This window comes from Ranitomeya variabilis, chromosome 3 (genome assembly GCF_051348905.1).
Source record: "Ranitomeya variabilis isolate aRanVar5 chromosome 3, aRanVar5.hap1, whole genome shotgun sequence".
NCBI classification, from domain to species: Eukaryota; Metazoa; Chordata; class Amphibia; order Anura; family Dendrobatidae; genus Ranitomeya; species Ranitomeya variabilis.
This window is the reverse complement of record NC_135234.1, coordinates 36,586,178-36,600,141: the sequence shown is the minus strand read 5'-3', so window position 1 is coordinate 36,600,141 and position 13,964 is coordinate 36,586,178. Positions and strand designations below refer to the sequence as shown.

The 13,964-nt window shown below is 44.4% G+C and overlaps 1 protein-coding gene across 5 annotated transcripts in view; it reads left to right on the top strand.

Moving 5' to 3' along the window:
- The window catches only part of TIAM1 (TIAM Rac1 associated GEF 1), a 263,811-nt gene that overhangs the window by 162,796 nt on the left and 87,051 nt on the right, over nt 1-13,964 (top strand). For all 5 annotated transcript variants that reach the window (XM_077293967.1, XM_077293963.1, XM_077293964.1 and 2 more), the window contains 4 exons: nt 1,240-1,412; nt 10,284-10,508; nt 11,070-11,255; nt 13,736-13,882. In XM_077293967.1, the coding sequence (XP_077150082.1) occupies nt 1,240-1,412; nt 10,284-10,508; nt 11,070-11,255; nt 13,736-13,882 (731 nt within the window). The remainder of the gene's footprint in view (nt 1-1,239; nt 1,413-10,283; nt 10,509-11,069; nt 11,256-13,735; nt 13,883-13,964) is intronic.

Sequence of the window (13,964 nt, the reverse complement as noted above, 5' to 3'; positions counted from 1 at the left end):
TCCCCCGCCGGGCGCTCCCCTCCACGGGACCCGTCCCCCGCCGGGCGCTCCCCTCCACAGGACCCGTCCCCCGCCGGGCGCTCCCCTCCACAGGACCCGTCCCCCGCCGGGCGCTCCCCTCCACAGGACCCGTCCCCCGCCGGGCGCTCCCCTCCACAGGACCCGTCCCCCCTCTGACAGACTGAGTAAAAAAATCGATTACATAAGCACAATATATGGCGTTAACCCCCTTGTTTCCATTTCTCTTGCTTCCTCTGTCGCTTGCCTATTGTCATGGCTCTATGCATAGCTTGTGGACCAGATACTTTCCATATCTCAGCCAAGGCTTACAAAGCCTGCTCTGTCATCGTCTCATAAATCATTTCCCCCTCAGTGGACATCTGGACTACATCTAGAAATGGTGATCCCTCTGTCTTGGCGTTCACCTCTGGATGCAGTAGGCTTTACGTCACGGTTTAAGGTTTCACATGGGAGCGGTCACATATTGTGATACAGATACTCCCCGGGTTTTCATTATTTTCGGGTGTGAGGAGTATTCTCAGGGATGGGATGATACAACACCACGATAAGCAGGTCCTTCTATCTGACAGCGTGGAAGTGATTTGTAAAGTCAGTGCATTAATCAGATATCGCATGTAATAGGGGATCAGGAATATTTACCTTCCCATGTTTTGTAGCTGTGTGATCGGATAGCGGCAGAAGTAATCACCGGCATGTGGCAAGTGCCGTATCCTCATGAAGTCCATACAGGTTCCGCAGTGTGTCTTAATGGACTTGGAGGACCAGTAAGCCCAAAAATGTGTCCTATATTATTATAGATCCTCTCCGATCATTCACACATTTAGAAATCTCTTAAGCTTTCAGAAAGGATTTAAAAAATACCCAAGTAAAACAGTGATTTTTCTCCAGTCCTTTCTAAATTCATCCACTCAGCCTGTCCGTGTATTAGATTTATAGCCATCCGTGTGAATGGCCGCCATGTCATTCTACATTTTGCCTGTAGAGGCCACTGCAGGAGAGATCTACAGCGGCAGAATCTGCAGCGATCCGCTGATCACAAGGTCGCCTTCATTACTAAAACAGTGTCATGTCTAGACCTTTCATCGAAAATTTACCCTAGAAAGTTGGTCAATTATAAGGTTGAATTACTGCTGGTCGATTAAAGGGGAGCAATTATATAGTGATTTGTACTGCCATTGGTCAAAATGATTCTCATCTGTTTTGTGATCTCAATTTCAGGGTGTACTCTGTTCTTCTATGAAAGTGACAGCCGCTCTGGCATAGACAACAACAGTATCCCGAAACACGCCGTGTGGGTGGAGAACAGCATCGTGCAGGCCGTGCCAGAGCATCCAAAGAAGGACTTTGTGTTCTGTCTCAGCAACTCGCTTGGTGATGCCTTTCTCTTTCAGGTTGGTGCTTCCATTAGGTATTAATATTTTTCATGTACCCACCATACTTGTGGTATTAATATTATCCTTCTGTTTTCTAATCATACCAGCTCTTATAAACTTCTGGGAAAGTTGGGCGAGGACCATGGTCACCTCACTGTTGTCTCGATAAGGTTACTTAGATGTCAAGTCTTAATCACAGGCGACAACTTTCATTTGGGAGCCACCATGATTAGCAGATCATCTCGCGTCTGGATTTCGACACCCACAACTAGGAACTGATTTAACATTTTTTAATTATATGAGGTCGTTAAGTTTTGCTAAAGCTGAAGGATGACTACTACAGCTTCATATACTGTTGTCTGGGTCATCACCACAAAGAACCACTTTACCTTGAGCACCATCAGCTGATCATCTCTGGTCTGGCTCTCCGGATTTAGATAGGAGAAGCTTCTGCGAGCTTTAACTTTTAGTTGTAGTGTTATATCAGATGCAATGCAGTGATATAATGTCTACCCAGAGAGGGGATCCAGTACTGGTGTCCCCTCTAAGATGTCAATTTGCCCTAGGTGGCTACATGGACAGTTGTATCTCGTACGGCAAGTCTACGTATGGCTGTATCGTAGGAAGTGACCTATCCCGGCCACATTGCAGGACTGATTTGGGAAATCTGAATGCAAAAAAGAGATTTGTAAAATAAACCATTCTTCCTTTATACAATTGTACCACAGATAATTTTATTAAAGGATGTCTTGGTAATATCTGTCCTCGCGCCCTGGCCTTGCCGCCTCCCACACATAGGGGATGAAAGGCTTCTCCTCTTCGGAGGGTGACCAGTAGGTTACAGCACATTCAGGTCTGGGAAATGAGATGTAGGCAGATTTTTGGGAACAGTCCTGAGTCACGCCAGTTCCCAGACTCTGTTTTATCCTTAGCTCGTATCCCCCAAGGTCACATTGTAGCGTTTGAAGTTCCTGCACCTCTCAGACTCTGGAGATATTTCACATTCCTTTGGTAGTTTTGGAAGCTTTATCTTCCTCTTCCTATTTTAGGAAGCTTAGTCCTTTATGGGATACCCAAATGCTGGCTCGTTGTTCTGGAATATCAGAGCTTCGGACTTACAGCACGGTCAGGGTACATAACCTGTAAGACCGCATTCCCACCTGGAGGAAATACTGCATTTTCTCAGTGCTGACTTTGTGCCATGACCCTACAATAATACGCGATTCCTATGAGCAAGGTGTATGTAGTGTGGCATCTCTTCTACTGTGGATTTTGGGATCATGTTGAGGTCTGGAGGCTTCAAGCGTTATGAGGAAACCTATAATTTTCACAGTCCTTGTTACCCTCCAATAACACTGCCTACAGTCTTCATTGTACCTACCTTCTTACTTGTATCCCAAAGTACTGAAGGAATTGCTTATTTTGGTCATTACTACTTGTTAGAAGATTAATAAGCCGATCGAAAAGTGTGGTGACACCCAGTCATGAAATCCATGGGTTGTTTGTTTCATTCAGGACAGGTCAGGGTACTGTCCATTGTGGCCGAAAAATCTAAATCCTGAACAGAAGACTTTCTCCTAAAAGGACTAATCTCAAGTTCTCTTGATCAACTCAAAGGATTTCAGTCTCCTTAGTTTCCTAACTTCTCGGTTTCTGGCAGGGCAGGTTCTCCTCCTTGGGTGATGGCGCTGATGAATAGTAGGGCCGTAGTATTAGTAGAACTGTAAAGCTCAGCACAAGTTCTGCTGTAACACATTCAGCCATCAGTCGTGTGTTCTGAGTACACTATTATCACTGTATTTAGTCATAGAGCTAACAAGGCATTAGAACAAGCAAACAGGTCCAGATTAGGAGACCTGCTGAGAAAGCTGCCTGGCTGGTGAGTTATAACTGCATCTCTTCAGAAGATTAGGGAGGTGAGCAGATAACTGCTGTATAGAAATGTTTGGTCTGGAGGGAGCTGACTGGGATGTTAGGAGTTAAAGGGAACCTGTCACCTGAATTTGGCAGGACCTTTTTTCGGTCCGATGGGCGGTGTTTTCAGGTGTTTTATTCACCCCTTCCTTTCCCGCTGGCTGCACGCTGGCCGCAATATTGCCTTGCGCTGGCGTGTACTCCGGAGGACAGAGAATGAACTTCAATCCAATATTGCAGCCAGCGGGTAAGAAAAGGGTGAATCAAACACCCGAAAACCCCGCCCATATGACCCAAAACCGGTCCCCCCAAATTCAGGTGACAGGTTCCCTTTAACTATTCTCCTGGAGTGTAGCAACTGCTTAATCAGCCAGGATCTGGTAGCCAAGCTCCATGGAAACCAACTGTACACTATAAAAGATAAAAGCAGAAGATTTACAGCAGATTAAAATTGGTCATTTGCAAACTTGCTGGTTTTCATGTTGTCTAACTAAAGCAATTTGAGAACTCAAAAACGCCCCTTTAACTCTGATTTTTTATTTATTTATTTTTTAGAATGAAATGTATTTTTAATACTGGACAACCCATTTAACCTCTTCACGAACTATGACTTATAGGTACATCATAAGTCGTGTCCCTCCCTGATTTTGATCAGCTGTCATGTGCCCCAAACAGCCGTGGGTGGAATTGCGATCCACCCTGATGCTGTTAACATGTTAAATGTTAGATGCGTGTGGTTAGAAGTCTCGTGCTCTTGCTTGGCTTTACCTTCATGTACAGTACCAGATATTGAGCAACCACCATATGATCAAGAACTGCTGTTGAGCTTTTTCACATGGTAATATCAGATATCTGGAGCATCTTCTGCTGTGTTTTTACGATTAGAAGAGTCTGGACATGTTACTTCAAAAGAGATGTTAAATTCCAAAAATAAAGGTTCTTCACGGATATTTACTGCCTGATGTTCTGGGAAACAGATGAGCTCCATAAAAGTGGATCACTTACCATATACAAATATAGGAAATTTTAAAAGAACCGATCACAATGGCATGCCCCGCCCCTTTAGAATTGTGGAAAGCGGTAGAACTAAACTCCGCCTTCGTGACTCTTTACAGACACCGTTGTTACCATTCTAAAATGGGTGGTATCCCAATTGGAAAATGTTAACCTGCCCCCCCCCCCCCCCCCCCCCCCAATCCTCAAATGGCTGATATAGGGGGAGTAAGTGATTTGCATTCAAGCACAAAGAAAATTTGAGTAAGATAGACCCTCGATTAGTGTCAATGTTTGGTGCCGATAAGTGGAGTGATTTTTTTTTTTTTTTTTTGTGCAGATTATGATAAAAGTGCATCTCATCACATGAAGAAAAAAACCACAATCCCTCATACGGGATGGAAAAATAAGAAACTGATTTTGGAGGGGGGGGGAAGTGTCAAAACAAGACGTCTGTCAGGAAGGAGTTAGTAAATGTGGGTCAGTGTCCAGCTCAGTTTTAACATGGCACATTCTATCCAAATTTTGAAGTATTTTTCATTATTCATTTTTCGATGTTTTCCTCTAAAACTCAAAAAATTCCCTCAGTTTCCCCTCGGCTGGGAGCGAGCAGCACCCCCAGGTCTTACAGGAGGAAAATCTGGATTTGGCAATTGCATTCTGTCTGAACCTAAACTCCGTCAGTAGGGATTTCTGAAATGTACATGAAGAGAAATGAAAGATTGGGGTGGAAAATGAGGAGAAAAAAAAAAAAGCCTGGCCTTCAGGGCCGTGTTTTGAAGGGATTCCGCCATAAGGAGACTGTGTTGCTCAGATCTTCATTTCAAAGGCCGAGGGTGATGGAAACTCCGGCGTCGCCATGGCAACTGTCAAAGCTCGTTTGTTGACTCCATGTTTATGCCGTTTTTGAGCTTTTTAGGTGAAATTTGTTTGTGTGGTAAAGGATTTGTAGTACCGTGTGATTGGCCTTATAACCCGAGTGTTATCAGTAGCGACAGGCACGCCGGCTGCCTGGCATCGAGAAACTGCTGTGTTTCGGGCCTTCTATTCTGTCTGTAAATTTATGGCCCTGACACCCTTCTCCTCCTTTTCTCTTACCAGCCTTTATCTATACACATATTAGGCACTTAACCTTGTTTCTATACGTTTACAAGTCTGTATATCATGGGGAGGAAGTCTACTTTCCTGGAAAAGTCAGTAGAATTTTATCCAGCACAGGCGGCTTCATGTATTAATGGTAGTCACTCAGACAGGAAGTTAAGTGGTTACTAAGCAACGAACAGATTTTTTTATTTCTTAAAGGTGGTACCAGATCGTTATTAGCTTTCGGCCAATCGCCTCTTTGTTATACACAATGTAACTCTGGAAGAAGTGCAGCTCCGGGAGAAGACAAGAGCAAAATGCCGCGCAACAGAGGTCCATTCCGATATTGCGTCTGTGGCCAAAGGTTTTGAGACTGACACACAAATTCAATGATGATTGCTTTAATGCTATTTTGACTATAAAAATTAACTTATGAACAGCAATAAGATGAATTGCAAAGTCGATCCTTGTCATGAAAATTAACGTAATCACTACAACCCCATTCAAAGAGAGCAGTTGTTACAGTGAAGGCGGCTTCAGGGCACCAAAAAAGACCAGCAAGGGCCAGGACCATCTAAAGAGGATTCAACTACATGATCGTTTAAACACCAGTGCAGAGCTTGCCCAGGGATGGCTGCAGGCCGGAGTCGGTGCATCTGGACACAGCGAGGTGAAGGCTTTTGGAGGCTGCCTCGTGTCAAAAAGGACAGCAAGGAAACCATTTCTTTCCAAGAAAACCATCAAGGATAGACTGACGTTCTGCAGGAAGAACAAGGATTGGACTGAAGAGGACGGAGTGGGGGGGTAGTTATTTCTCTTATGAAACCTCTTCAAACTGTTTGGGACATCTGAAAGAAGGATTGTCTGGAGAAGAAAGCATGAGCTCTACTATAAGATCTGTCTGACAACAGTAAGGCCTCCTGAGAACCTTCATGTGAGGTGGCTTGTCATCCATGGAGGAGGATCAGTCACAATTTTGCCTATAAAAAATGGGATCTAAACCTTCTCCAAGAACAACTTCTCCCAACCATCCAGGAGCAGTGTGGTGATGCTTTTTCCAGCATGATGGACGCCATGACACAAGGCCAAAGTGATCACCAAGTTGCTCGGTGATCAAAACCTTGACGTTTTGTGTCCATGATTAGGAAATTCTCCAGATCCCAATCCCACTGAGAACCTGTGGTTAATAGTCTAAAAGCGGGTGGACAAACAAAAACACAGAAATTGTGATAAACTCCAAGCGCTTGTTAAACAAGAACGGGTCATCAGTCAGGATTTGGCCCAGAAGCCGATATCCAGCTACCGTGGCGAAAGGCAAAAGTCCTGAAAAATAAGGGTCAATCAACGCTGTAAATATTGAGTCTCTATATAAACTTGACGGATTGTGTAAATAAGTTAAAACTGAGCGAAATGCTTATAAGTTTACTTTCAGTTACCATAGAAACGACCGACGAAGATCCAAAAATGCGGAAGCAGCAAGCTCAGAAAGCCATCCTTAACCTGTCTCCTCCATACATCTCTGAACTAATCTCCCGATATCTTCCCTCACGTAATCTCCGGTGCTCCCAAGTCCTCCTTCTCTCCTCCACACTTATTTGCTTCTCACCCACCCGCCTCCAAGACTTCTCCCGAATATCCCCCATCCTCTGGAATTCTCTGCCCCAACACGTCCGACTATCAACCACATTCGGATCCTTCCAACGGAGCCTGAAAACCCACTTCTTCAGGAAAGCCTACAGCCTGCACTGACCCCGCTGCCTCCTCACCACTACTGAAGCTACCTCCTCACCAACACCGGCGCTCCTGCTACCCTAAATCTGTCTCCTTCCCCATAATCCTGTAGAATGTAAGCCCGCAAGGGCAGGGTCCTCGCCCCTCTGTATCAGTCTGTCATTGTTAGTTTGTCTACTGTAAGTGATATCTGTAACTTGTATGTAACCTCTTCTCATGTACAGCACCATGGAATCAATGGTGCTATATAAATAAATAATAATAATAATAAAACCTAAAGCTAAAAAATGTAGTATTCAATTCTCCAAAATAGTAAATATAAAATGCTGAATTTAATACTGATGAGTGAGTTTGTATTCTGTGTAGTCCAGAGCTGCATTCATTTTTTTCTAATATGGAAATGATTGGGAAAGCGGCTTTGGCTGTCACATGAGAAACTTTCAAATCTCCAATGAAATGCAGAAGAATAGTGAGTGCAGCTCTGGAGGTAAAATACCACGTGTAACTCTGAATCAGTACAGGATAAATAATGTATGTATACAGTAACTGCAGCAGCAGAATAGTGAGTGCAGCTCTGGGGTATAATACAGGATGTAACTCAGGATCAGTAATGTAATATATGTACACAGTGACTGCACCAGCAGAATAGTGAGTGCAGCTCTGGGGTATAATACAGGATGTAACTCAGGATCAGTAATGTAATATATGTACACAGTGACTGCACCAGCAGAATAGTGAGTGCAGCTCTGGGGTATAATACAGGATGTAACTCAGGATCAGTAATGTATGTACACAGTGACTGCACCAGCAGAATAGTGAGTGCAGCTCTGGAGTATAATACAGGAAGTAACTCAGGATCAGTACTGTAATGTGTGTGTACACAGTGACTGCACCAGCAGAATAGTGAGTGCAGCTCTGGGGTATAATACAGGATGTAACTCAGGATCAGTACTGTAATGTATGTACACAGTGACTGCACCAGCAGAATAGTGAGTGCAGCTCTGGTGGATAAGTAATGTATGTACACTGACTCGGACACTCATACACATTCCATATGGAAACTGTTAAACTGTGTTCAAAGCATTCCCTTTATATTTTATTGGTGTTAAGCTTCGGATGTTGCTCCTGTTAGCACAGTGGTTTACGTCTGTGTCTGTTAATTCTGCGCAGTATCTTGGACGGTTGTTTTCACTACCTCCTGTATAATTCCCTGTGTGCGCCCATCTACAGCTCTGTTACAGTCCCATCATCTCATGAAGAAACCTTTGTCTTGTAAACCGTTCGCCAAAACTGACTGCAGGTTCCTCTTGGTGGCCGGGAATCCGATTTACAGCTCTAGGAGGGCCGGCTGTCTTGTAATTACAAGGTCCCCCTCTGTATTGGGGTCTAGTCAGTGTTTTTTCTCCGTCCAGATGCATACGAATCCATAAAATTAAATGAAACAATATAGAATTTTTTTTTCCCCCAATGATGCATGTCTTGTAGTTTTGCAATCTGCCAGCTCTGAAAAATCCTGTTGAACATGCAAATGCTTTAGGGGCGTGTCAGTGGATTCCTAGTGCATAGACACACCCTAATGCATACCCAAGCTAATTTGCATGCGATTTCTAAGCTTGATTTCTCTGTGCTGGCACGTGGGATCACTACAACATCGTATGAATTTTTATTTTTGTACTGGGTCCTATCCAGTCATACCACTGTCGTAAAATTGTCCTGACAGGTCCCCTCTAAAGTGACCATTCAGGCTCATGTTTTACCTATTGTCAAATTATGACGGTGCAGTTCATCAATAAGCCTGAAGGACTACAATTAAAATGATACCTGTCTTGTAGTGATCAGATGTGGCAGTGCAGAGAAATCAAGCTTTGAAGCCGCATGTAAATTAGCCTAGATACGCATTGGGGGTGTGTCTTTGCTCTTGGAATCTATTGACACGCCCCTAGTGCACTCCACGCTAAGCTCGATATCTCGGCACTGGAGCATAGGATCACTACAAGACTGGTATCATTTTTATCGTTTTTCTAAGATCTACACAGCCATACAATTTTCATTTTCAATAGTAAAATAGTCTTGACAGATTCCCTTTTATAATGGATCTGTTTCTTTGCTTTCACTTCTATAGAAAACGATGACCCCCTCATGTTAAATCTGTGGGGTTATCCAAGTGACAAACTCACTCACTTGATCTGTACATATTGGCCTTCCGGATGTGGAGAGTAAGTGTAGACATGGTATAGGTGTAGTATTTTTAGCCCGGCTCGCGGCATTCCTCGGAGATCCGGACACCACCTTGGTCAAACATTTGCCTACGTCTTTTGAAGGCTCATTATAAACTCTCCATTCACAGAATGTCGCCTAACCTTGTCCATTATCAACCACAACACCAGGTAATGACTTTTGGAGATACTGTCCTGCGCGTGTTACGACGGGGGCGGGTTTAGTCGTTCATCATACAATCTGACTGCTTAAAGGAAAAAAATGAAATTGCATTGAAACAGGCCCATCCCTTTAAGAAGTTTATTTCTCCCAGTATGTCTGTGGCAGATGCTGCTGGTTCAGTTGCCAGCTGAGTTGCAATTAGTGATCATATGTGATCTTAATGAGACCCGTCATTTGTCCTAAATAAGCGTTTTTTCCCCCCGGTGTAAATGCCGCTTTTCTCCTGAATCCGACGATGTTTTTCTTTCTGCGCCTCTCCTTTCCGGAGATATGGCCCTTCCTTTCCTGTATATAAATCTGCTCTTGTTAGCCAAGTGGGATGTAATCCTCAAGACGACGCCCATAAAGAGGAGAATCACGCCCACTTGGCTAAAAAGACTCCTTTCCTACACAGGGAATAAGAAGCTGTATCTCTGGAACGGAAAGGAGTAAGAACAAAAGAGAGATATCGCCGAATTCAGGAGAACAGCAGTACTCGTACCAGCTTACTAAATTGACACGTTTGTGGCAAGTGACAGGTCCTCTTTAAAGGGCACAGTCGCCATTTAAAGGGGTTGTATCATTTTGACAACACTTTCCTCTTATTTATTACCAAGCCTCTTTTGTTAAAGGGGTTGTCTGTGAAGAGGCAATCCATTTATAATGTTAATGGTGACTAATTACCAGAATTGACATGCGCTTTAAGGTGTTTTTTTTTTTTTTTTTTTTTTTTCTTCTTCACTCTTGCAGACGAGCAGTCAGACAGAGCTGGAGAACTGGATCACGGCCATCCACTCCGCATGTGCCACCACCGTGGCCAGACAGCACCACAAGGAGGACACGGTGAAACTCCTCAAGTCCGAAATCAAAAAGTTAGAGCAAAAGATCGACATGGATGAGAAGATGAAGAAGATGGGAGAGATGCAGCTTTCATCAGTGACCGACGCCAAGAAGAAGAAAACCATCCTGGACCAGGTGAAAAAATATATTCTGGCGTATTGGGGAAGGATTGTTGGGAGTGGTCTTTGATTCTGTTCGTTACCATGGAGTCCCATTAATCTGCACTGGAACTGTGTACACAAAACGATAACCTCTATTTTTAATCAAAACAATTTGCAAAGTTGCTTCAATTTTTAGTTTTAGGCGCTTGGGAGCAATAAAACTGTCTGGTACAGTGAAGGCATGCATTAATTTACATGTTAACCTGTTTCTACCTAATTAAGTCTGTTTTGACTCCTCTCCGTACTTGACATTCTGTACCTGATCCTCTGGGCGGACGGCTCGTAATAAACAACACCTACAAGAAGTTCAGCACATATTAATCTTTGTCAGAAATGTGTTTACTTTTAATACTACTTATGTTTGCTGGAAATATCTTCGATTAATGAGGATTTCGTGTTGGGGCATGTGGAATACGGCGGGAAAAACCCACAAGTGTCGTGACCGTACCTGCTCTCCTCCTGTGCAGGTGCCGCGTCCTCCGTCCTGTAAGATTGGACAGAATGGAAAAAGTTGTTTTTCTCTTTTTCCTTGCAGATCTTTGTCTGGGAGCAGAACCTGGAGCAGTTTCAGATGGACTTGTTCCGGTACCGGTGCTATCTCGCCAGCCTTCAGGGTGGGGAGCTGCCAAACCCAAAACGTTTACTGGCGTTCGCAAGCCGGCCAACTAAAGTCGCCATGGGGCGCCTGGGAATCTTTTCCGTGTCTTCTTTTCATGCTTTAGTAAGTGGATTAATTCTGTACACCCCTCACACTAAATCACCCCACTGAGTGTCCCCTCAGCTGCTGCAGAACCTCTTTTTGAAGAGCTTTGTCAACTGAGCAGTACAGTTTGGGCAGTGACATCCCGGGTTTGTGCGCCGCCTCGCGTTATTGGATAATTTTATGCGCTGATTTGGCTGCTTTAGGGATTTCAGTCGACTCTGCTGCACCAAGAAAAAACAGCACGATCGTTAAAGGAAGCATGATGGGGGTCTATACGGCCTGCCTAATTTGGGGAATGTGCAGGTACCATCCATGGTGCACCATAGTAAAATGTGGATCATGTATTCTGGAGCTAAAGATATGATTCTTCTTAAAGCAACCTTTATAGCGACATTTTGCTCAGGCAGACTTCATTTAATGGGAATTCCCATCTCCAAGATCCTATCCCAATGTGTAATGGCAAATCATTCGAATTAGAAATGTAGTATAGTTCTTCTGATTCGCTATGTCTCTTACCCCATGTGCCAGGGCATTGCAGTAGCTTGGGTATCCATGGTTACGACCACTCATATAATGACCGTTGTTAATGGTTGTAATCATAGATGCCTAAGCTACTGCATATGGAGTATGCAGCTAATCAGAAGAACTATACTACATTTCTTATTGGAGGTATTTGCTGATATTTATTACATCTGCTACATATTGGGATAGGCTCTTGGAGATGGGAATACCCCTCTAAGGATGGGGTCAAGGAGCACATGACTAGGAGTTAAGGGGTCCGCTTCTAGAAGGTGGTAGTGGGACAATGAGCCAAGTTGGTTGGAGTAGCAGTAGTTTGTGCACCTCTTGGGAAGGGTGCAGATACAATGTTGTACTCGGGTCCCGTCCCTGAAGGACACAAGTCTTAATGGCACAGACTTCATCGAGGCTCGAAGCTTGAAATTGCTCATTGATCGCGAACCATTTGTTTTTCCAAATTTCATCCAGAATTCTAGGTAGTCAAATAATCCCTGAAAATCCAATACTTTGGCATCACAATATAAAACAAGCGAGAATATAACATGACTGCAAATTCTTCTAGTCCAGGATGTTTGGTAATGTGAGCGTTCTAAACCCATCGAGCGCGTCCTGTCTTCTAGTCGTCAGGATGGATTGCCAGGAGGAGCAGGTGTTAACGAACACGGCCACTTATGCTGCCAGTGCAACTCCCACGGGCAATCTGCCCCATTATCCCGCGTCCCTACCTCTCCTCCATGAGTAGCGCGCAGGTTGCGGGGCCCTGGTTCTCCGTACACGTGTGTGTGCAGAAGATCCACAGAACGTTCCATATTCAGCACCACCTGCGGTATTACAGATAGTGTGTGGGAAGAGGAGAGAACAGTTCTGCAGGGCGGCTGCCACTCGATCATCTGCCGCCTCTCCCACCGAGCCGGAAAATACAGTAAAAGAACAGGTTGTTGGTGGGAGATGTTAAAGTGAGAAGATCACATGAATGCTCCATGCAGGGTTATGGCCTGTAATCTCTGGGCGCTCCATATGGTAGGAACGTACCTGGAAGGCACATGGGCCAGGACTTTCCACATGGTGCACGCGGGACATGTATGTGGTAGATAAACTATATAATACCATATGTTGGGGCAGATATCGGTGATCGTTTTATAATTTTGCTCCCTTGGGACCACTTGAGGGATGATATTCCCTCAAAGTACAGAAAGTAGCATTATATGGATTTATAGAGGGCAGGACTGTAGTTGGGGTTGGATTTTCATCGGCACCGCTGCCTGAGTGAGCCGCACGGTATTACCCCTTTTAATACCTTTATGATCTGAAAGGGCCGTCTTATTTTGTAAATTCTAAAATTACAAAGTGACTGTAAAATCAAGCAACTTTACTTCCATTCTCCACAATGGATGTCTCTTCTGTAATAATTGGTTTCCTAGGTTACCGGCCACCGCTGCAGTCATATCCGTCTATGCTTTAGCGATTGCAAGTGCTGCTCTGTAGATTGCCGGATTGCTTGAGTGCCCCCATACACATCTTCAATGCTGTAGACAAAAAAATGCCTCTATGAAAGCGCAGTTTAGATCAGCAGGGTCACACCGATGGTCATCACTTTAAGGGCGCAGTCAGACGGTGGTATAACAGGGACAACGACGATCGCAGGGCATGGACTGGTCGGCGGCTCTCCAGACCCAACCATGTCAGCTTCATAGAAATCCATGCTCACGCTCTGGTCAGGAGAGCCGCCGGCAAGTCCAAGCTTTGCCAAGCGATCGTCATAAATGTAACTTAGTTTATTTTTATTTTAGTATTTATTTTTTTACATTTTAATATTCTACAACATGTAACAGAAGCTGATCCTTACCGATATCACAATTGAGGGGTGGAGCGCAAGGTTTCGTGAGATCTAGGACTTGAGGATGATTCTCTAATAATCTCTTGGTCTGATAAAGATTCCTTTACATGAGGTTGGTAACTGACTTTCTGCTTTTGTACAGGTGGCCGCCCGTACGGGAGAGTCCGGTGTCAGGAGGCGAACGCAGGCGATGTCCAGATCGGCCAGTAAGAGGAGGAGCCGGTTTTCTTCTCTCTGGGGTCTTGACACCTCTTCTAAGAAGAAACAAGGCAGACCAAGCATTAACCAGGTAAGAGGAGGACTTCCTAGGAAATTTTACTTGTAGGCCTTAGAGGTTGTCCTACCGATGACCTGTTCTTAGCTCTGGCGGG